General features: G+C 39.5%; 1 protein-coding gene across 4 annotated transcripts in view; it reads right to left on the bottom strand.

Annotated features, from left to right (window-relative positions):
• Positions 1-24,826, bottom strand: part of PLEKHA6 (pleckstrin homology domain containing A6) — a 73,463-nt gene that overhangs the window by 37,526 nt on the left and 11,111 nt on the right. Inside the window, exon 1 of one of the 4 annotated variants that reach the window (XM_053454352.1) lies at positions 22,778-23,015. The exons of 1 other annotated variant lie outside the window; for it this stretch is intronic. Coding sequence is in view for 1 of the 3 variants with exons in the window: in XM_053454350.1 (XP_053310325.1) it covers positions 12,532-12,602 (71 nt within the window). In the remaining 2 variants the exon portion in view is untranslated. Of the gene's footprint in view, positions 1-653; positions 694-12,531; positions 12,821-22,777; positions 23,016-24,826 lie in introns of those variants that run through there. 2 more of the 4 variants (XM_053454350.1, XM_053454353.1) reach the window with 2 other exon arrangements.

Genomic DNA, 24,826 nt, shown 5'->3' with positions numbered 1-24,826 from the left:
CCACGGACCTTGGGACAATGTTTGCCGAGGAAAACAAACACATACTGTGTACTGTCCTATTAACACGTGAGCTGCCGGAGCGTGGATAGGTTCACAAGTCAAAAGGCGATGAAAGCACGCAGAGGATGAGATCAGGAAACAGAACGAACTGGATGAAAACAGCATGTCAAAGCGCACAGTGACATGTTAGCACGCACATTACTCGTATGTTACAGATGCAGCACATCATACTCCCAGCAGCTTACTGGGAAAGTGACAGCGGCTGTTGGGACTTGGTTACATTAATAGTGGAAAGGCCAGTGGCATGCGGGGACCTTTGTGACAACGTGATTTAGGGACAGGGGGCAAAGGTCAAGGATTTGAAAGGATCTAACAGGAAGAAACAGGTGGCTTGTCCGTGGCAGTGTAGTCTGTAGCAGGGATCATGTCACAATATGATCGCTCTTGTACAAGTGATTGGGAGTCACAAGCACAGCACGGCAAGCACAAACCTGCTCCGTGTAGATGGAATTTTACATCGCAGGTCACCAGGTGTTGAACCAAACGCGAGCGAAGTCACTGAACAGCCAGAGGACGTCATCTTATCCCTTATCGTTACCGCGAACACCCGCAAACCGACCCCACATATCCCCGGCGCAGGGCTCTTTTCTCACCTGGGTCCAGGGACTCACATTCTGCAGCCCAGAAGACTCCCTATTCGAGAACGTGCAGCGGATGCTCGGTGTACCTCCCTTACACCGCCTCCCCCTTCCCTGCGCCGATCTGCCCCCTCCTTGTCACTTCTCAGGCCAGCGCATACAATATAACATTAGCACCCCCTAACCATGGAGCGCGCACGGACCCTGCCCCGTGTGTAGTCTTCTCCGGTTACAACCTCTCCAATCCATACGTTTCACCCGCCTCTTTCTCGTCCGCCTTTTCCAAAACTAGCCGGGATCCTTTAGCAGCCGCTACCCCTCCCAATGTCCACTTTTCACTACCGAATGACACCTAACCGGGTCTTTACTCCCTCACACCCATTAACCGCGTTCTGCCCTGTTAACAATCCCACCGGGCGCTGCGTTTCCATATCCGAAATCGCATTATTATTTTCAAAGCCTTCCACACCCTGTCGTGTCCCTCTAGCCTCCCCCTGACCTCGTTATTCTGCTCCCTACTACTCAGTGGGCCCCTTGTGGCCCCCACCTTCCATACTGTACCCTTTCATTACCTCACACACGCCTCCTTTCTAATCTCATTTAATGTGATTTTTACAGGGTAGCTGCCAATTATTGTTCTAACTTTTTCACCTTCCAGTCCCAGGCAGGAAAAGAGGCGGGATGATATAATCCTTACTTACAGAGATAGCAATAACCAGAAATTCTGCCTCCTACAGAGATTATCTCCCTTTAAATGTCTATCAGAACAGTAAAAAGACACCACTCCTGGATTTATAAACTGTGCAGTTTAACATCAACTATATTTTTTTTACTTAAACACAGGAGTATTGTTTGTGTGTATAGTGTGTGTCTGTGTGTTCAATGCAGGTGTCCCACTTACATTAAGTATCTTAAATAATGACAAGGTCTCCATGCATGATGACCTGAAGTGCCCAGGTATGCATGTAAATATATATATATATATATATATATATATATATATATATATATATATATATATATACACGCACACACACAGTGTACATGTATATATCATCATTAGAGGTTCCAAGAGATGAACTGACCAAAGGCAATACCCCTCAAATATATACTCCCCAACACTTTTAACTGTAGAGGCACACTTTTGTATATGAAACAAGGCAGGGCTTTAATAAGAATCTATGTGACCTAGCCATAGCCACTTATGTAACTGAGAAAAGCATTGCATTTTCCCATATTTTTCTTCTGTTTACAGTCAGATTATTGTAATGACGCAAAGATACGCTCATACCCACTGGACATTCTGAGCTCATGGAAAGGAGAGGTATCAGGTTATGAAAGAGGAAGTCAACAGAGGGATACGTCATAAGGAGGGAGTCCCCAGCGCCTAGTCATGGTTATCATCACATTGAGGCCCAAGGTGTCACCATACAGGTCCACCTGGAATCCACCCGCTCCCTCATTTGGTCAATCATGCATACACAAGCTTCACTAAGATGGTAGGTGTATTTCTACAGCCTGCTTGGTCCTTGTATACTCATAAATGTGACAAAAGACCAAAGCGTGCAGGTATCCCTTCTCCTCCCCCGCCATCCCCTGGGGCTCTGTGAGCTCAGGGGTCAACAATTCATGGGAGAGCTCCGGGTTAATGCATCTATCATATCAACATTTAAGTTAACATCTTAAGTGTCAAGCAGGTCAGCACCCTATTACCCTTGCTGTAACATGGTGCATTACATCATGTTGGTATCTGGATGTTGGCCTCTGATAACAATTCATACATGTGGTGTCCCAGACACAGACAGAATTATTCCAAGAAGAGGGTGTTTTATTTCAAAGAAAATAATAAACTGCATCCGCTTTTCCAACTTAATCATTAACTAGTATTTGAGGAGTGTATAGCCATATCTTACATTATGTAAGCAACTACACAAAAATGTTCTAAAATGTTCAAAAACATCCTTCCAAAATGTTATATAAAATTAGATTTATTATTAATTCTATAATTCAAATTTAGAAAAAAGTTACATTTCATATATAAATATAAAATGTTGAGTGTGAATATTCATATCCATAGATCTCCAAGGCAAATACAGTCCATGCAAATGTATTTGATGAGGCCTCGTTCATGTCTGAAAAGTCTATAAATTGTTTTCTTTTGTTACTATATTTATTTAGGGTTATTGCAATACACTAGAAAAATATGGTAAATAAAGAATTAGCTATACACACTCGAGATTAAAAAAAAGGCAAGAAGCATGTATCCCCTTTCTATTTTTTAGTGTTCTTCTGTCATGCAGACCTATGAAATCCTCATCCCTCAATACTAATTTAGCTAATAAGCTGTTGCAAGATTATAAAGTATTTCAAACAGAGGAGTGAAAATCCAATGTACTGATGCAACATATAATATACACACACATTAGAGCTCAGTGAACGCCTTATGTTACAGTTGATAGGTGCTGCCATTAGTTTAGCAGACTGTAAACTGGTTCAAGCATGGCATTTTTACTTTATGTTCCCTATGGTATGCTTTATATTTACTATTACCTTCAATGTAAAATTATAGTACAAAGCAGAATGTTCCTGAGAGGGAGACATTTAGAGAGAGTGTCAGAGTGTGAAAGAACATGAATGAGCGTGAGTAAGGAAGAACATGAGAGTGAATGAGAGCGATTGACAACAAATTTTGTTTCCAAAGGCTGTCTGAAAATAAATGGACCAAAAATGAAACAAAAAATTCCTCCAAAATGTTTTTGGTCCATTTGCACAAGCCTACTTGGTATTCACCCGAACATGCATATGCATGTACATATGTTACATTCACAGTTATGCTTCCTATAATTACACCGGAAAGACCTGTACAAATTGTATTACTAGACAAGCTCACATAGCATTCATGCATGCATGAGTGCATACAGACAAGGAGGACTCCAGAATGAATGTTGAGTTACTATTTATGCTTCACAATTGTATTTAGACACGTTCTAATACCAAAATATTGGCAAAATTTCATAACAGCCTAGAAAAATCTTATTCATAATTGATGAAGTGGCAACTCTGGGGGTTTACCAAGTCCTCACATTTATACACAGTTCATTGTAAAATGTATATGAAAAAATTAAAATGTGCAAAAACTTTTAGACCATCTCATTATGATTGCTTACAATTGCAGAAGAAATTCGGAAAACGTTTGCTCCCAGGCGGCCCATGTTGCCTGGTCATATCTAAATTTAGCTCTGGGACAGATGCAGCCCTCCAATATTTTTGGATGGTTTCCAGCTGGTGATGCCATTACATTACAGTTAATGTAATGCCTTGTGGACACCCAACACATAAAGGCTAACAATAGCCCTTAATACTGGAAACCCTGGACAATACCGCTGAAAATCGTTGCTCAACAAGTTCAGTTAAATGAATAAAAGTGATTAAATATTAACCTCAGTGATAGTGTGTACCTTCAGAGAATTAAATGAACCAGACAGCGGGAGTACACAAACAGTGTAGGAAGTAGGTGAGAGTTAGCTAAGCATATTTCTTTACGTGTGCATTTCCTTCAGATATTCAGACTCAGAAAGCTGGCGGCAGGTGATAAAAAATAGGGTGTGACTGAGCCCAATGGAGCCCAGACAGTGTTCTAGATTCCTTACATATTCCCTGCTAGCCATGCAGAAAAAGAGAAGAAATAGATTTATGTTTTTAGATAGTTTGAGCTATATTTACAGAAAATAATTGAGTGTAAAACCAACCAATTCTAGAATGCCCTTTCAGTGTCACGCACAGGGAAGGTGATGTCACATCACACTGTTATGCTCAGAGGTTTAATACACACACCTTTGTGTACCAGACTAGGGTGGTAGTTTTTTTCCTTGGAACCCAGCTGAAGATATTTTTAATGATTGAGTCATCAGTGATTGGTTAATACTGTTTTTTATCTTAGATGTCACATCTGACAAAAGTACGCTAAAACACTGACAAGTACGTTTTTATGACAAGTAAGTCTTAAGCCACAGACTGAACAATCCCGGGCTAAAGTAGTCCCTTGCATGGCACCACATTAAGGAAATTACCAGCAGCATGAAGGATCCCTTCTAGAAAGGCAGCCTTTTACAAATGTATTCAGCATTGAAAAATTCCTGGGACTGGTATGATTATTATTTTTAGATATATATATAGCGGCATCATATTCCTCAGTGATGTACAATGGGTTATCACAAAATAAGGAGCTATCCACCTGTTTTCTATTGAAATGCTTCCTTACAATAACACAATGATAGCACTACAGTCCACCTGTCCTGTGATGCCACCCTGTATTTGTTCATTCTACAAGAGGAGGCTTTTCTCCTTTTCTCTTTAAAGCAGCTTCTCATATGGTTATGAATCTCCTCCCGTACACTGACAGAACTAGAAACAGTACTACTGCCTGATGGGTGGTACGACGAAAGTAACATAGGGTTCTAAAAATGAATCCTTACTACATGAACTGTTCATGTCTCCTGTGATGCTCTGCTACCTACATATTGGCCAACGCCGATCCCTTTAGAGCAAATTTCCTTCCACGAAGTGGATTTGTCATGATTGTTCAGCATAAAGTAGAATTATGAACTTGTCTGGTCACCTTTCAAGACATTTTGTATACAGATGGTCAATCATGTTTAATGAAATATTTCCAAACAGTAAGATATATAAACGATAGGTGGTTTTATTACATTGTTATGCTAAACTTTCCATTTTTAAGCATAATAGAGGAAGTTCTCGGGGCTATACATCATTGTTTAACATGTTAAAAAACAAAACCATACCAGTATTGTGATATTATCATCTATCTGAAGATTAAAAGAACATAAGAAAAAAAACACACCATAGGCAGATGGATACAACCCAATATTCACAACTTGCGCATGAATGTGATAAGCCCTATTTGACTTGCAATAGTAGTTGCACATTTGCTACTAAGATTAGATGTGTGGAGTATCATCAGATTTGGTGTTTGCCTCATTTTTTAACCCAGCTTGCACATAGAAACCTCAGATAAAAAATACCTGTTTTCAGGTAAGGATACAAAACATTCATGGCTTGTTTTGTTTGTGGGCCTCGAGTCCTAGAGTTGAAGATCACCACAAATAAAACTAAAACAATCTATTTGTGCAATGTATGCGTGAATGTCATACTCAGTCAGGAATAATCTAATACTAATTGTGACATCGGCTGCCTTAAGAATAGTGGCATTTTGTTGTGTTTGTCGTAACTATCAAGCTATATATTTTGCCCTGCATGTTGGTGACTTCCAAGCCCATCTTATAACAGTGATATGGTTTAGGGACCCCATGGTTTTGATATTTTTTCTCCTATGTGTGTGAAACATGCAATCTTTCCCTCTTATACATTTGCTACAAAAACAGTCCTTCTCGTTTCATATTATGCTGTTTCCAATTAGTGTTATCTGGTTTCCACACTCCTGGCTGATCATATTGTAACGTGCAATGCTGGATTAACTGTATGATCCTAAGAAGTTAGATAAAAATCAAAAACATATTTTTATCCTTCACGTAAACCTGCATCCCCATGCTTATATCTCAGACTGCATGCACATGCTAAATGTAACTGTACTTTAAAGACATTTCAAAAACCCACCAGACACTACATGTTTCTTCATTGATGTGGCTCTTGATTCCTCAACTATGAATGTCTTAGAAAATCATTTACTACTGAGCTTATTTTTAATACTCTATACACTGTCTGTACCAATGTATATTTGAACACTGGGGGTACCAAGAGAACAATAATATGCTTACTAATCCACATAACTGACATTTATTTATTTTTGTAAGAAAGAAATGAGGGTAAAACTTAATTTTAAAAACTATAGCTTTAGATTTTAAAGTCCAGCAATTTAGGATCCTATGACATTTGTCTGTTGGCAATGACCAACAAGTAGAGCGATCAATAACTTGTTCACCACCTTAGGAGCTAAAAACCTTTGCTGTCTATTCTGCTATTTGACTGTAAATGGAGAGCAGAATAAAAAACAGGCGGCATTTTAGTATACCTAGGTTTTTGGAAATAGAGCTTACGGTCATTTAGCATGCACCACTGCTTTATACGCTGATATATCACAAGGTCTTTCAACAGAGTTTTGCCCAACTGGCATTAATGAAGCATTAAGACATCATGAAGTATTACAATCAATGGAGGAGACAGTTGAAGATTCTTGGATGAAGAGATAAAAGCTTAACGGGGTTCTGATAACTCCAGTCATCGTGATTTACAAACTATATGTCTTTTAACAAAACATTAACTTTCATCTACTGGACTGGATAGAGAGAGTTTTAAACTCCACAAATTTAGAAATTATTGAACTGGCTTCATTTTTAATTTGTATCATTATTTTGGAGGTTTAAAAGTAAGAGACACCTTACCACTGTAAAGTAGAAGTTTCCTATCCAAAAGTCTGTACAAAATCCCCTTATCTATACAACAGCTTCCGCCAAAGTGAGGGAATGACCATGCAGACACTGAGAACATGAACGTAGCTGTTCCCATGATATACATGATATACTTTCAACTGTAAACACTTTTACAAATTCACATTAACAGCTGTTGAACTGTAAAATACACAAAAGATCTACTCCAATAAAATGAGGTGCTACTCACAATGGTCAACCATTGTTGTTTTTTTAATTTGCTTCACCACAATGAAATTTTAGCATTAATGTAATCTACGTATATTACATTAAGATTAGATTAAGACTAGTAATGATCAAACTTCCCTATAATGTGTGCGGCGGTGGAGGGCCTTCTTTTCGCTTTTCATCAGGCTACTTACGTCTATAAATATATACACAATAGCGTGTCCCCTACATTAAAACAACATGCACTTATTCCCCCCTCTATCTCTTTCTTCTGTCTCTTGCTTTTTTCTCACATGCTATCTCTCCCCCTTTATCTTACTTTCATATGTTCCATGCTCCCTCCTTCTTCTTCTCTGTTTATTTTCTGTCTCCTTTATTTTCCATCTCATGTTTTTTATACATATATCTCTCTTCCTTTATTCTCCCACCCCCGCACACGGCACTGTCATACCCCCCCCCCCCCCGCTTATGCACACAAGACTATACGGCTGCCTTCCTTTGCACACAACACTCTGTGGCAACCCCTCTCCTCCTATTAGGATGAACTAACAGGAACCCAATATACAGGGAAGGAATCCCCAAACGTAGCCAGGGTAACCGAGGACAGCGATGGTAGTGAGGTAGTAAGTGCGTAAACAGTCCAGGTCAGGGACACCAGAGAAGCAGCAAAATGGTAAGGGAAACCCTAGGTACTGAAGCTCACAGAACACCAAGCACAGATCAGCAGGAATCATCCCCTTTTAAATGTTCCCGGGGTTTTTGGCCCGCAGCTTTAGCCGGCACAGAGCCCACAAAGGTAAGGGTTCTTTGCGCAGGTATTCAGATGAAGTGCTGCACTTTGGTGCCCGATGGGCTCTACGGGTTGGGCACTGCGACTGCCTGCCTGACTGGCGCGACAGATAGGCTCCTGACATCTCCCTATACACAACACTCTGTAGTAGCCTATCTCCCTGAACACAACACTATGCGCCAGCCTCTTGTCAGGGTGCACACTCTTGGTCACGATGGGTCGAGGCATACAGCAAAGGTCCCATAACAGCCCTGCCCAGCATGACCCACAATTCTTATAGTGATAAGGTACTCAATTTCCAGTATATTTATTCATTTATATTTATTATTTCTTTGTCAGATGTCATGTGTCACTTCCATTCATATAAAAATAAAGTGTAAAACTTTAAAAAGAAAAACAAATAAATGCCAACAGTTTTTTCTAATTTTAAAAAAAAAACGTTTAAATCCCTGGCCCTCAAGATGGTGAGAGTATAATAGTTTTGGGCAGAGTTAAGGGAGATCCAAAAAATAAGTGAATGCAGATATGTATATATGGGCAAGAGCTCTAGGAAGCCTTAAAAGGTAAGCAGTGAATGTGGGTGAGGAGCCAAAAAAGCATATGATGAGAAAACCAACTTGAACCGCTGTGTGGGAAAGTATGCTCTGGATAGATCACAATTTAGAAATTTCTTGCTGTCATCAATATTACAATAATCTCAATAAGTAAAGGGTAACAGAGTGTATGAATTTCAACATTAATGAGATACATACTCTGCATATTTCTTTTATTGCAAAGCAAAAAAAAAATATCTGTTGAAGTTTGGAGGGAAGAGTCAGGTGTCACTCTGAAGTAATACTATAGAGGCATTGTTCACAGAGGTTCTGTTTACTGCAATTATACAAGATTTGGGTCTAGTTTGACAGGAAATTTGAGTACCGCGGTATGAAATCTGGTTTAGCTGTCATTTGTTGATCTATAAGAACAGTACGCTAAAGACAATTAGAAGTGTGATGATACTGTAACAGTTGTCAGTGTAATAGCTGTCTGCTATGCATGGTCACATTTATTGTTGTCTTATTTACATGGTCAAAGTCATTGGAGTGGATAAAGCCAGCAACTGAAAAGGTGGTCAATATGATAGCTGCATGATGATAGATTTGATAGTTTATATTTTCATTGTGTTCCTTTAGCAAATGAATGTTGGGATTCTGCTAAAGCTGGACAGGGTATGATATGTGTTTTGAGAGATACATATACCATCCAAAAAATCTATAAAAATGTATTTCAAACAATTTGGCATTTTTGACAGTTTGAAGTTATGCTTTTTAATCAAAATAATAAAAAAAAAACAAAATAAAAGTGAATGTCAACTCAGAAAAAAGGCACTGAAGTGACTGAAACGTAAACATATATAAATCATATGGATCCAGTGATTCTATGGGATTAAAAAATGTTTTTATAAAGGTAACAGACATCCCTTTACTACTCTGTGCCAATTGGATGAATCGCTGTGGGTGCAGGGAATGCAGACGAGGACCCAGTGATCAGTGATGTATACATAAAGAGAGGACAACCTAAAATAACAGTTTCCTTGAGGTTTGCTATGGTGAGTACACACACGTATCTCCCCGTATGCTCTATTTTTCAAAGCAAAAGTTCAAGCCTTGTACCAGCTAAGCTTCATACAGCAGCTCCATACATGCACTAACTTTCCTTCTGTGTTTACATAATATTGTGAGACAATGGGTTAGTGACATAACATTTTTATTGCACTTGTGTGAGACTACTGCTAAGAGTATCTAATAACAAAAACGTGCACACAATGGCTACTCAGCTCATAACTTCCAAAACGGGGGCCAACAGAAACAAACTTCACCCATGTGTTCTGAACAGGTTTTTTCCTGGTAACTAGCACCAATTCAAAAGAAAAATGAGGCAACCGAACCAGAGCATCAAAATGTATAAATTTAATTGAGAATTTCAGTTATGAACAGTGACAGTGAACATTGATCAGCAGGAAGGATGCGATAATGTGAGATGATGATATGCAAGGATATGCACAGAAAAAAATGCAATGTATTTAATAAAGTACACTGTTTTACTTTAAAAAAAAAACTAAACTCTGAGTACATTTTAATAATATACACCACCATTCAAAAGTTAGGGATCACTTAGACAATTCCTTAAGAAAAGCAAATTTTGTCCATTAAAAAAAACCCCAAATGGATCAGAAATACAGTGTAGACGTTGTTGATGTTGTAAATGACTATTGCAGCTGAAAACTGCTGTTTTTTTAATGGCATATCTGCACTGTGTTCCAATGGCACCTTGTATTAGCTAGTTTAAGTTTAAAAGCTTGAAAATTTTCTTGTTACCCATGCGAGTCACCCCAAACTTTTCAACCATAGTATATATATATATATATATATATATATATATATATACATATATGAAAGCATATTTTTTATATGGTAAGCGACCTTTGACTTATTGGTACCATATTGGGTCTGGACTGCAGACTAATGATGTGGCATTAATCTATGATGTCAGATATGCTGATACAACTAGTGTCATTGCAACCACAACCTATTTCATTACAGTCCGAGCTGCACAGGCAAAACATGCTTTTCACTTGGCTTTGAAATGACGAAGAAAATAGGTATATCTTTCGGGAAACATGTCATTTTCTACAGCTGGCCTGCTAACAGCCTGAGACAGAAAGCACAATAAGTGATTTTCTCTTACAGCACCTGCATTGAGAGACACTCATTTCCACTTCAGTACAGGGAATCTGAGAGTAATAGAGAAGAACAGCTATCCATCTTGGTCATAACAGAATCACTCACTGCTATACACTGCAGTACTGGTTATCCAGAGTAAGAACTAGTTCCCGGGAAATTTTTTAGACGCACTAGCTGTGTCAGATTCTGACACAGATCTTACCTTCCGGGAGGTAAACCTTTAAACCAATGACTTCAAATTATACTGAATGACAAGAAAAGGTCAAGTTGTAGGTAATTTTCATAATTGGGTTTAGTTACCTAAAATCTCTGACAATGACGGATCCCCTTTAATTAAGAACAGAGTTAATTAGCTCTTATAACACTTAGCTTAAGTGGACATTCTCAGGTTCTGTAGATACAATAAGTTACCTATTTAAAATTGTTACTAGTTCTCTAGAATGGGCTACAGTGGCTCTTATACAAATATTGCTGTTGGAAGACATTTAAAGTAATAAGTCTGATATGAGAGTTCTTTAGAATTGATCAATGGAGCGCAAAGTACAAAACAAGTCTGGATGTTTATCAGGCTGTCTTTTTGGGTGGAGTGAACATTTGTTATGTGGTAACTCGTAGGTGAAAGCGACTGATGGATAGGACAGGACAGTCCGTCAGACTCGATTATTAGACTATGCGAAGAAAGTCTTCAATCCAAAGCCTTGTGCACATTTCACTGGTCTAAGTACAGACACAACGAAGGATTATGTAGTGGGTGGGCGTACAAATCTAAAAAGAGATTGTGCTTCATACAAGGCCCTTCTAGATTCAAAACTGTCAAGAGGTGTTAATAAAAGTTAGGAAACCAAATAATATCCGTTACAATGTTCTGGATGATAGTCAATATAATTTATGCCCATAACACAACTCATGGAAACGTAGAATTTGACGGCAGGTGAGAACCGATCGGCCCACCTAGTCAAACCATTTTTCCAGAACTCAAATGAACAAATAATGCAAGCATCAGCACACAATATAACTGAGAATAGTTACCAAAATCAAAGTTCAAAAACATCAATTACTTTTTAAACACTATAAGGCTAAATCACAGGCAAGCTGTTGCTGTTACAAGTGAAAAAGTAAGCATGTAAGAGGTGATTTATGGAATAGTCCTAAATCTTCTAAATCATGCTACATGGCTGTAATAAGCTATACACAGCTCTATGTGAGATGAACCCTAAAACAAGGTTTCCTAATAAGAGGTTCCCCCACCATGCCACGGCATTTTATGAAGCTGGCACTAGGTACCAAGCAACATTGAAAAGGTATTATTACTGTGTGGCACCTGCTAGTGACACTCCTTAGACAAACTCACTTCCGCAGGCTGTGTAACTCCAAATCCTTATAACCTGAAGTAATGTTAGGAAGACTGTTGATAGTACCACCCATCCAAAACACACCTTTACCTTTTCTCTATGCCTTTTCTTTGTTACCACTATTTTTTGTGTTCTTTTCCCCTACATTTACCCACAGTAGTCTTTTGTTTTCTTACTTCCCCTGTATATGCGTACTGTTGGCACTTTGGTCACATTTTAGAGAGCTTACCAGACAAGGAGGAGGAGTGTATTTTTCTTCTTAAGTTAACGTTTATCATGAAATAATAGCACTTTTACACTTTCTTTCTAACCCTTTGGTATACTTCATTAATAGTTCATCCCCGGTGCTTTGCTTGCATCTACTACATATCAAGGACAAAGGACAAGAGAACTCACCCGGGACAAATGCGGTTGACCTGCTGCTTGTAGCTGGTTTGAGGTATTTCAAATGGATATTCTTCACACATGCAGAATGCTCAGCACATACAGGTTATATTTCCGCCTCTGGCTCAAACGTGCCTATTTACCTTCACCAGTATGTTAGGAGGGGGGGGAGTAAGAGAAGGGGTGTGCGTGTTTAAACCAGCCAATCAAAATCCTGTCCGGATAGTCAGCTATTTACCTGTCGCCTGCAAATGTAACCCTTGACTTGTCTAATAACCCTTTCAGTGCCGAAATGTGCTTATAGGCATAGCTCCAAAAAGGTGAAATACTATATCTTACTAGACATTGTAACACTGTAAACCCGCCATTATATTCTGTAACTCTCAAATCCACATATTTTAGACATTTACATTTTCAGAGTGTTTTTTTTTTTTAAATGTTAACCAAATTAAAGAGATGGAAGGTGGATTCGACGAGGACTAGGTCTAGTGTTGTGCATGTGTAATGCATGTTTACTAATGGACAGCATTAAGGGACATGCAGGAACCCAAGTTTTGAAAATAAATACATTAAAACTTCAAACATACCTTGCTGATTAGTAGAAAGTTGGTTCTTCTGAATAAAAAATTTGACCCTGTGTTTCTCCATGTGGGTGACATCTGGGCTTGATGTCTCTAAGGCTTATCCTCAACTGTTTGTGTCTACAAAGAATGCCTCTCTCTCCTTTGTTCTCGGTTTCTTTTCTATCCTCAATAAAACAAATGTCATCTGCCTCCATCCCTTTTTTATACACTGGACACTCCCTTCCTCCCTTCTCCACCTTTACTCTTTTTACAATGACAATCCATTCTCCATCTTTACCCCTGATGCAAACAATACACTTGCTGGCCAATGGCCTTCCTCTCGGTGGGGTATCAGTCATGCTGGGCATTGAGGGGTGGGATTATAGAGGCCAGAGAATCAATCGACAGCCTTTCGGCTTTTGCTGAACACCAGATCCCACAGTCAGTCATTTCTGGATCAGGATTACTTTGCCTCCACATAACCATCATGGGCATAGAACCCTCCTTTACATAGAAGCATACAATTTCAAAGCAAATAAGAACCATTCAGGTCAATCTAGTCTGTCCATTATTTCTGCTGTAGAAATTCAAACCTGGTTTTGTCCTATATTCAGGATAACCACATGCTTATCACAGGCAAGTCCTTTGACACCACTTCTACTGGGAGACTGTTACACTTATCCACCACTCTCTCAGTAAAGTAATAGTCATATCAGAGTGCAGTCACTAGGCGGTTCAAGAGATGGGTGTCATACCTTGTTGAGAAATAACAAACAAGTCTCTTTCCACAAAGTGAATCCACCTGACATCTGCTGGACAGATACACAGGGGGATATACTAGGCTTGATTTATTTTTTGCAGAAGTTCCTGCTGGGTTATATGTCCACAGAGATGCCGACGAAGATTGAAGATAAAAGAGAGAAGAGAAGGGGAAAGATAAAAGGTAGAAAATGGAACAACGGAGAAGGTAGGGAAACATTTAGATAGCATGAGAGAGAGAGTGAACAAGAATGAGAGTGAGTGAATGTGGGCCCATATATTTCAGTCAAAACTGCTGAGCTTTTTGCTTTGTTTTCACCTGATTCGGGGGGGGTCTGGCCTCGTTTTTGTAGCTTCGTATGAATTGCAATTACAATTCGTACAAATCAGAATGTACTGATTACTTCCCCGTAACCAATCAATCAGCATCACACAGGGAGGGCTGATCGTCCAAGAGGGCACGCTGCACCCCCTGTTTTGCAGTAGAGTGACTGCCACCCCCAGGCCCTGACGCAATAGGCGCCTAGACCAGGATATGTTCACTGCCATAAATACTATCTGAATCTCTATTCTAAAATTGCATTTTAATGTTACTATTTATAAGTAATCACACCTGCTACTATAGTTCGCTAACATACAATAGACTATTGTTGTTGACGCTGTTTGTAACGTCATAGGGTGTTTTGCTTTTACAGACAAAGGGCAAGAGAGCCTAATTGAATAATTCTTGTTAAGGTAGCGTTTAAAGAGAAAACATCTGACCGTAAAATTAACACTTTTCTGTTATACAGGCCAAGCAAGCTAAAGGGGTAGGGAAGTTTGCCACATGACACCATATACCTGTACCACCTCTACTGAGCGGCTGAAAAATGGCCTACCACCTATTCGGTAAAATCTAAACATCTATTTTTACCAACATCCCATGAAATGAGCTGTAATGAGTACACGGGTGAAAGTGTCCACGGCTGGGTTGCAATCTACCCTGTTTGTCACTGCACAGTTCTGTATTACGCACTAAAGGTAAAAGCTGATTATTCACAATCCAACAGAACGTAGTCCATGGTGGGAAGAAATGCTGGGATGACATTAAAAGCAGCAAAGCAGAATGAGTCTGAGATAAAAGCCCTAGGGGGATCAGAGCTTAGAACAAATAGGAGGACTCACTGGCTTCTCAGTTGTCAGCTTCTGCAAATATCCTCTACGGAAAAGCACAGCTGGACACGAACACACATATATCACACGCGTTGTTTGGAACACACGACATTATGCAATTTCACAGAGAAACTACGTATATCTGTACGCCCACCTAACTTAACATGCATTTACATGCACTCGGCATGACAAGCCATTTCACACACACATTCACTGCATACTTAAGCACACACACACAACTGGTCAGTTTACACGCACACGCAGCCTATTTTTCTTGCTCTTTCATAACTGTAATTATAACCTAAAATGCAAAGGTTTTAAAGGGAATTTTTGGTTGTTTTTTTTTAGGGCTGCAACAATGAATCGATAAAATCGATAATAATCGATTATGAAAATCATAATCAGAGTGGCAAATAGGGAGGTATAAAGCATATCTGGGGGAGGATTGGCATATAGGGGGATTTAAGGCATATCGGGGGGCACATTGGCATATCAGGAGGGCATAGGACATATCTGGGGGTATAAGGCATATTAGGGGGCTCAGTGGCATATCGGGGGCACAGTGGCATATAGAAGGTATAAGGCATATCAGGGGATAGAGTGGCATATAGGGGGTATAAGGCATATCGGGGGTAAAAGGCATTTCGGGGGACAGTGACATATAGGAGGTATGAGGCATATCTGGGGCAGAGTGGCAAGCTGGGGGTCAGATGTGTCTAAAAAAGAGGGTGAATAGAGAAATGCCATTGTGAGAGAGATAAAAGTGTTAATGACACATCTTAATGTAAATTTGAAGTTTTTACTTTAAGTAAACGAAAAATTATTATAATAATCGTTAGTTGCAGCCCTAATTGTTTTTTTTTTTTGTTTTTTTTTTTACAAAAAATGACATCATTTTCAGTAACCTTTTTTCAGAAATAAGGAGGCGCCTAGCCTACTGGGTGTCGAAGTAGCTCATAAATCAGTCCAAGGCCATAAATCCTGACACCCATAACACTCCTCCCAGTGTCACTGGGAGCTATGATCTCCCTGGAGGTTTATTGGCTAACATTTTAAAAAAAAATCTATATGTATTTTTTATGCTTATGGTCCCATATGCACTGAAAGGGATAAATGTACAGTATATATTGTTTGATTGTAATGTAAGTGTCTTGCATCGATAAAACATCAATAGAACATTCTAGGCCATTTTTTTGGTGTATGGTACCAAATTACATGCCCTGGAACATCTTAATGGAATTAGACCAGTGATTGGCAGAAATGCACATTTAGGACATTGTATGCAGTACCCTGTAGTGAAATTATGTAGGACAGTTCTTGCTTTTGAAAACTGTACATGCCACCTATCAAATATTAGGGCCACCTGGCTGGGCTTGCCAGCTCTCTATTGGGAGACATTGATGGGGGGCAAACTGACTTTCTCAGTATACAAAAGAGAGGGAGACAGAGAGACGCCAAGGATTGCTGTGTTAATCCAGTAGTGTAAACTGATTTACGACCACCTTAGTATTGCTTTTGACTATAGCTAAAGGGAGGTTGATTATGCACTCCCCCTTCTATAGTGGCTGTATTTTAGGAGTTTAATAAGGACTGGTCAAGAAAGATGAGGAAACACGTTTGGACATGGAAACAGCCACTTTGAAGTGGATACTATTTTTAGGCAGCGGGTTCATAGCTGCCATCATACCCAGTTTCAGTAAAGCATTGTGTGGGATAAGGTTGTTAAGGACTGGAATTAAGCAGAATCTACTGCTTTTAAGAAAACTCCCCGCTGGTTGGTCAAAGTGTAGCAGTGTCCATGTAACTGTATAAACTATAAAACAAACAGTTACTTTGACATCACTAATGTAGCTAATGATTCTTTCGGGAGATTGGTGTAAATGTCTGAATGTAAATGACATAGGTCACGTTCCTCCAACCTTTTCAGTGAAGAAGTTAAAAGAATGGTGTAGTTCCGCAGATAGTGGCAAGAATAAGACGAGCGTGGTAGGAACTCTTGTAATAACTGTACAGCAGTTCTTATTTCTATTCCTATTTCATATATTAAACATAAAAATGAACATATGCTTATGCCGGTGACTGCAGGGCAAAGAAATACCGGGTTCGTACATGCACTTTACCATTTCAACAATCAGCCTTGAAGGAATATAATCCCACCGGGGTTTTAGCTTGACTATAGTTAACATGTAAGTGCACACTTATATTTGTGGATGGCTAAGCAATGTAGTATTAACCTGAAACCAGGTGGGTTTATAGTGTATTTGTACTGGGGATGTAAAGCAATAGATGAAATTAAGAGACCACCCATGCTACTAATTGCAACTACCATTCTTGTCAAAAGCGGACATAATGGATCTATACAAATCTGTGATAAATAAAGCAAAGCACATGCCAGATATTTCACACCTAGTACTAATCCACCCCCCATCAAAAAGTGTAATAAATATGTTAATGTTTATATGACCTGACACCTAGATTGAATTCATATATACCGTATGTCAAATGTTAAGATTAAGGTTCCCCTTTAAATAATAATTTGAAGGAAAAAAAAGCTATAATACTACTGATGTTCCAAAATATCCTATAATATGTATTTTCATAAGTTTCCACTAGGAAACATGACATTAATAATCAAATAACAGAACAATAAGAGTCAAAAACACTAGATTTTGGACACTGAGGTTTTGACAAATAGAGAGGCAGCTTTGGAATCCCACCATGGTAAGCAGATAATTTGTTAATTAGTAGTTAGGAAAGATATGTAAATATTTTTTTTCTGTAAACAAAAGATTTTCCCCTACCCAAAATCCGTTCAATAGAAGGCTGCACTGATTAGTATAATGAATGCTTGATTAATTCCTAGTGAGAACTTCATTAAAACAGCACAAGACTGACAGTTTACAGCTGAAATTCTGTAATAATATGCAATGAGACTAATTCAAGATAATTACAACCAAATGCCATTGGGAGGCAGTCATTGCAAGCAAGCCATTCAGACTAACGCCCTATTTGAATATGTAATCATTCTGCTCCAATCCATTTTTTGAATAGAAATTATAACATCTCTTCTAGAAGAAAATGATCTGTTTGTCCTGTGAGAAGTTATTCTACACTACCTGGTGTCATGGATGGATCCATGGAGGCAACAGGGCAATCTCCCAACAAAAAGAGCAGCATGCTGCAGGAGTAGGTATAAAGGGGCCCTGAGTCCTGGACTTACCTCTGTATGTCCCTAATTTTAAGAAGGAGGTAGAGTTGAGTGGGGTCACATAACTTTGCATCTCATGACCATGCGGTAGTAGCTCAGCAGCTCGTAGTGTGTGCAAGCTCAACTGAACACAGGTTGAGGCTTCACAGGGTAAGTGAGTTGCACATGTGTGTATGTTAGTATGTGTATATGTGTGTGTGCATCTTGGTATGTTATTGTGTCTGGGTATGTTAAGGTAAGGGTGCGTGTGTATGGGTGTAAGTCTGAGTGTCTGGTTACATTACTGTATCTGGTTGTGTTAATGTGGGCGTTTGGTTGTGTGAGTGTCTACATGAGTGTGTGCATCATTGTTAGTGTTGAGTGTCTGTGTTAGTGTGACTGTCTGGTGTGTTAGTAAAGGTATAGAGTTGTATAGTGTTAGCTATAGAAAGAGCTAAGATGATACATTTATTGGCTAACTGAAGTATAATGAATAGGAAGCTTTCGAGACTATCTAAGTCTTTCTTCAGGCATAATATGCCTATGATGAAGAGACCAGGTTGTGTTGCTGTGGGTTTCTGGGAGCGTGTGTTAGTGTGAGTGCCTCTTCCGAGGTCAGGCTCTAGATCCGACCCTGCCTGGCCTTGTGGGGAAGACTGTCCCAGCAGTTGCAGAGACCTCCAGGCTAAAATAGCTGTTGGGGGTCAAAGGGAAAGCTGCCAGGGGTCCCTAGGTTAAGCCTGAGCCCAAAGTTCAGTGTTAAAAATGGTCCTGCAACTCTCTTATGTCATTTTGCATTACCAAGGACAGACCTCTGCAAGAAGAGATGGGTTGGTACTGCATGATCCATATGTAATGTGGGAGATTTCTTAGAACTCTTTCTGAAGGAAACTTTTTAGTGTTTTCAGATTCTACGGCAACAACCTAAGAGTTCCTGCTTTTGCGTCACATTAAGTGTTCCATGAAAATGTACGAATGGGTACATTTTTATATGATGGAAAAATTATTTGTGCATTTCAAAGTACTAGGAATGCTGCAAAAGTGTTCACTTCAGCAGAGTAGGTGGAATAGTACCTTTAAGTTGTCATGAAGACAGAACAAGATGTCAACACACTAAATTATTGAGCAGAGTCTATGCTAACACACCTAATGAAAATTATTCTGGAAAGGAGAGTTTTGACTTCTAGCTTTAATTTTCCAGATTTAAACAACCTCCTTCACAACCTTATATTCACACTCTCTGGGTGTCTGTGGCCAAATCGTCTTATCTTATTAGATATCTCACGCATAGGGTACTTTAAGCTCCACTTATACTGAACCAATTAACAGTAATTGCTGTCTTTAGAACAGTTAGTAAAATTGCTACTACATCTACATTACTGAAACAAGATGCTGATAAGTATACTGATAGATTACAGGCATACCCTGCTTTTATTATTTCACTGTCAGAACACTCACAGGTAAAGACATAGTTGTAGCACAACCATTCCCCTGTTCACATACCCTTGCTTCATGAGAACTGACACATAACAGCATTTCGCCAGCCCGTCAGTCCCACTTTTCAGCCTTTTTGGAGCATTTTGTGTTGGAAATGACCGGGCGATTGTTGTGCACTGCCTTCACTGATAAGTGAAAAAAGTAGTGCTTCACTTTAGGTACAGTTTCGTACTCTGGACCCCATTGTGTGTGATAATGTGGGGTATTCCTGTACTTTATCTACAGCCAACCAAAGACTAGAAAAATATCCTAATCTGGGTTATCACATTACAGGTCATTTAACAAAGATAACCAAAAGGGGATCTGCTTCCCTTATATGTATCATGCACTCAATGCGAACATTGTTTTTAGCAACAAGTCATTGCACATACGAGTGCGCAGTTATGTTAAGGACCAAATAAACATAATGTAAGAGTTTTGCACCTTACATATATGTGCGTTACACTGTATGCTTGTCTATCTGTCATAAGAAGTCAGGTCTCCGTACCTCTGACCTACGAAATACTTCAGAACCGCTTCAGAGCCAGTGGGCTGTTACAGACGTTAGTGTTCTATTGATTCTGTCTACAAACAGACGCAGATGGATGGCCAGCCCAATCAACCAGGCAACATAAGATATTTGTACCTTTCACAGAAATCATACTACATTAGTTGTTTTAACAGACGTGTGATGGGGAATGCCTAGTACAAATTGCTAACGTGTTTTATTGCCTACTTCGGGCTGTGTTTGAAGCAGGTACTGGCACACGAGCCTAGTGGCCCTGCTGTGACCTGACAAGCCTCTTCTCTATTTGAATTTCTTATAGATGCTTCTAATTGTTTTTTTCCCAGCCAGCAATGGGCTCAGCAGTTACCATGGAAACCTGTTAGGCAAATGTAGCCGCCCTTTGGACTGCAGGAAGGTGAAACCCCACAGAATTCACATCAGCAACAGTGAGGAGAAGACAATGATAAACCCATGGCGACCAATCCAAGAGCAGGATGCTGTGACGTCACGTGTAATATTGCAGAGACACAGAAGGCTAAATGGAAGCAAAGCTAAATATAGACAGCCTTGTATACACACTGTTGTGTGTCTAGCTTCGTGTTGGGCTTTGCACACATCCCATCCAACATATGTATTAGACACATGCAGTTTCTGTATTAAAACTGCAGTTACTTAAGCCAGAATCAAAGAGAAACAACTATTAATTGCTATTCATATGACAACGTTTACTCGTGCCATGTCTGAGATGGGAAATGTCTCAGAAATTCCTATCATTTGCTTTCTTACCCCATTCCACTTTTCCCACTTTACCCCATTCCCTTTCTGCCCTATGAAACCATTCTAGAGGCAGGAAACTGGCAGCGTTCTGACATCAGGTAATAATCTAACAGTGATCACGATGCCCAAATCAAAGCATACACAGTGCCACGCTGTCTGGTTTCACACTGCCTCAGGACCTAACCTTAGATTAGAAACTGAGAATGCAATGTGATAATTTTGAGACTAATTATAAATTAATTCTGCGTTTATACAGCACCAGCATTTTCCTTGCAGCAATAAATGGTGCATAATGAACACATAGCAAGTTAGAATAAACAAAGTTAAGCAGGGAGAACAAAATCTGCTGTCTAATACAAGCCAGACAAGGCTTTGACATGTTTTGTATGACTCGTTCATAAAGGTGTATGTATGAAGGACAACAAAATGAGTGAAATCACACTTCTCATTAATAGCACAAAGGAAGTACTGTAAAGCAAGATCGCAATCATCTCTCACATTTGGCCACATGTGGTCCCTGCAGCTTCCTTCGCATAATCAAGAACTCCACAGAAAAAACTTACCAGAATCGTCCATTCCTGAAAAACAATTATGTTTCAAGAATGGATGGAGGAACATGGTTTGGGTAATTGGCGCTATTTAAAACAATAATAATCTTTCTGGTGGTAAGTTAGTTACAGGTAAGATACCGGTGTTGTTGGTGTCTGCTCTGCACTTCAAAGGATCTTTCCCAACAGACAGAGCTGGAGTGGAATCTGGCTACGTTCCTGCATTTTGTAATAAGATCCAGAGGCTGGCACCAGTAGGACATGTCTGCAGTTAGCTCATTATAAAGAAACATGTCCATGGGGACCCCTCAGGTGAAGGAACCCAAGGGAATGGGGCAATGGAAAAACCTTACCCACTGCCACATCTCATGGCCTACGAAGATTAGCTCCAATGTGTTCAATTTAAAACTAACTCGGCCTTTTTCTTTTAACTCTGAATATGTTTTTTTTTATTTTGCAACCATATGTTTACACTTCCACTATAGCTATTGTCAGGCTGCTATTAATAAAATGTGCAGATTTATAGAGGGTGTTGTAGCGTTATCAGTAATCTAATAGAAACAGATCTGCTCTGTAATGGGATAATGGATAATGTAATGTAACTGCGTATTACTGTTAACGATTCAGAGCTAAAATGAAACCGGTCCCACTCCCCTGCAGCCTAAACTGAATGTACTACAAGAAGTAAAAGTATAGGCACATCAAAACGATGGATACAAATAAATGTTTAATTTCCCACCACTGCTAAAAAAAATATGTGTCCATGCGCATTAATGATACATGCTTGCAGGTGGACCCATAGGCAGGACAAAAAACTCCTAAGCAGATGCTCAGATAAGTTAATCATCCAGGCAGCCTACTAATATCCCTTCAGATATGCACAAAGAGGAGAAGAAGGTTTGACAATGAGGGAAAATGGAGAATGTGGTCAGAGAGAACAAAAGTAGAGACGGCATGGTACCAACACAGTGGTGGTGGGGGAGGAGAAGGATGATGATGATGATGCAGACAGCTGGACCTAGATAGGTGAAAGGATTTAGTAACAGGACACCGAAATATAATGTAATCTCTGCTGCAAGAAGAGAGAGGTGGAGCAGGTGGTATATTGGGATAATACTGGTTTCAAGAGCTGTGTTGAAACGCATCCAATTGCTGCAGGGCAAATTCACACCCAGTACTATCTAGTGATAATTGCATTAACCCCTTATAACCCAAGCAACACAGAAACAAAGCAGTGTATCCCTTTTTATGCTGTTTCAACCATGGCTTTGAGGATGGTCACACCTACCTTGCACAGTCCAGGGCACCTCTGGGGTGCTTGGCAGACGTCTAGGAGGCCCCTTCATTATATCCATTGCAAGATGCCTGTGATCTGTGCATTGTTTGTAATTAGGTATGTCTGCCACACATGGGCCAAGACGAATACAGCTTCTTGCACTGCAATGTGCCTTCTGTGCGCTGATACAGATTGGTGCTGTATGCAGAGCCTGCACTGAGCTGTGATGTATACAGAGTGAGCACTGAGCATGCTCTCAGGATCCCTGGGGATTTAAATCCCTCACGTGACTCTGAGCTGTCAGGCAGAGTGAGGAGATTTAACCCCGTCTGTCATGTTGGATCTTTTTAATTGTATGTAGTGACACGTACTGCACCTACCTATTATCTGTGTATCTATCTATCTATCTATCTATCTATCTATCTATCTATCTATCTATCTAGATACATACACACACATGTCATACTATACCATATGCCAGCTGCCCACATCACTAAATGGCTGCATCATTACAGTTTTTTAGATACACCCCCTTCACTCCAAATTCATTTAATTTTATTGACAGAAAAAATATCCCACAAACAGGAGCAAGACTAAATGTAAGGAAAAAAAACAAAATAGTATCCATACAACAAGATTTATTTTAGTATAGATTGAAATAAGATACATAAATATGTCCCTCATTGACCGAAACAGTGTGCATTTGTGTAAGTGTGTAGATGTTACTCTCTGATAAAAATGGGTCCGCTACAGGACTATATGTGTTCTATTATGTCTTGAGGTATGGCTAGAGATTCATTGGAACGCTCTCCTTTTATTTTTATTACCTTAAAAATGAGTTTTCAAAAACATTGTGTCATCGTAGGCATCATCTAAACTTCAATGCATACGATACCTGACTGGTTCCTTTAATATTATATGGTGTCCTTGCAAATGCATGGCTGATCCTACATTGGCCTCCTTGTGAACTATTTGCTATTTATGGGGCAGGAGATGTGTTCATCCAGTCATTGGGGCCAATCCTCAGACCAGCAAGGAGGTACTGAGCTTCTAACCAAGGCAAATCATTTATTTAATTCTCTCAATTTTTTTTATTTGAAAGAATGCATTTTACATAATAGCATTAGCATATTCTAGCACATATTTAAGTGACTTCAATATGCATTCTTCCAAAATGAAATAAATTTAACAAAACAAAATGATATCTCATGCATGGCAACTGCCTGGGGGAAGAGGCAAATCCATATACAAAAGGGACAGCACAGAAATTCAAAGGGACTACGCAGCTTTCAATTGCATTAAACTGCATGTGATGGCTGGAGTGTCCGTTTAATGCTAAAAGAAAACATATTTGTTTTTCATTTAAGGGTTACATAAAAGCCCGTAAAATGGAAACACAAAGTTTAGAAGGCATAGCGAATCTCACATCCAGTTGAGCTCCATAGTTGAGTCAATACTTAAATCACTGGGGATGCAACTCAGGTCAACTTGTGCAAGTTTTCACAAGTTTAAAAAAAAACAACCAAACAACAAAAAATATTTTTCATTTATTTTTTTACTTGACCCCCAATGGCATCACTGGGAGGGCAGAAAGGGCAATGCCCCCTACTCTATATAGTTCCCCCATATGCCCTTCTAACTGAAACGCTCTTGGTGGCTGCCTGCCTCTGGAGGATCAGGGCCAGTTGGGGAAATCATACATCTCTCTCTAACCAAACTGAACTAAAGGGAGCAGGATGGTTTTTTTCCATACATACCTGTTTCACTGCTCCCTCACAAAGCAGCTAGGGATGCTGATGATGTCATTTGCCAGCACTCAGCATTGAAGCCCTGCGACAGAGCAGTGAGACAGACCTAGCGCTTGCACCACATAACTTAAGAAGGTAAGTGAAGGGGAGAGATAGATAGGGAGAGATAGATAGTGAGAAAGAAGAGATATAGCAAGGTGTATTGAAAAGGGTAGAGATATTGAGAAGGGGAGAGATGGGGGAAATGCAGAGAGGTAGTGAGAAGGGGGAGATATTGAGAAATAAGGTAGATGGGAAGAAAGGGGAGAGATAA

This window comes from Spea bombifrons, chromosome 2 (assembly GCF_027358695.1).
Source record: "Spea bombifrons isolate aSpeBom1 chromosome 2, aSpeBom1.2.pri, whole genome shotgun sequence".
NCBI lineage: Eukaryota > Metazoa > Chordata > Amphibia > Anura > Pelobatidae > Spea > Spea bombifrons.
This window is presented reverse-complemented; position numbering and strand designations above follow the sequence as displayed.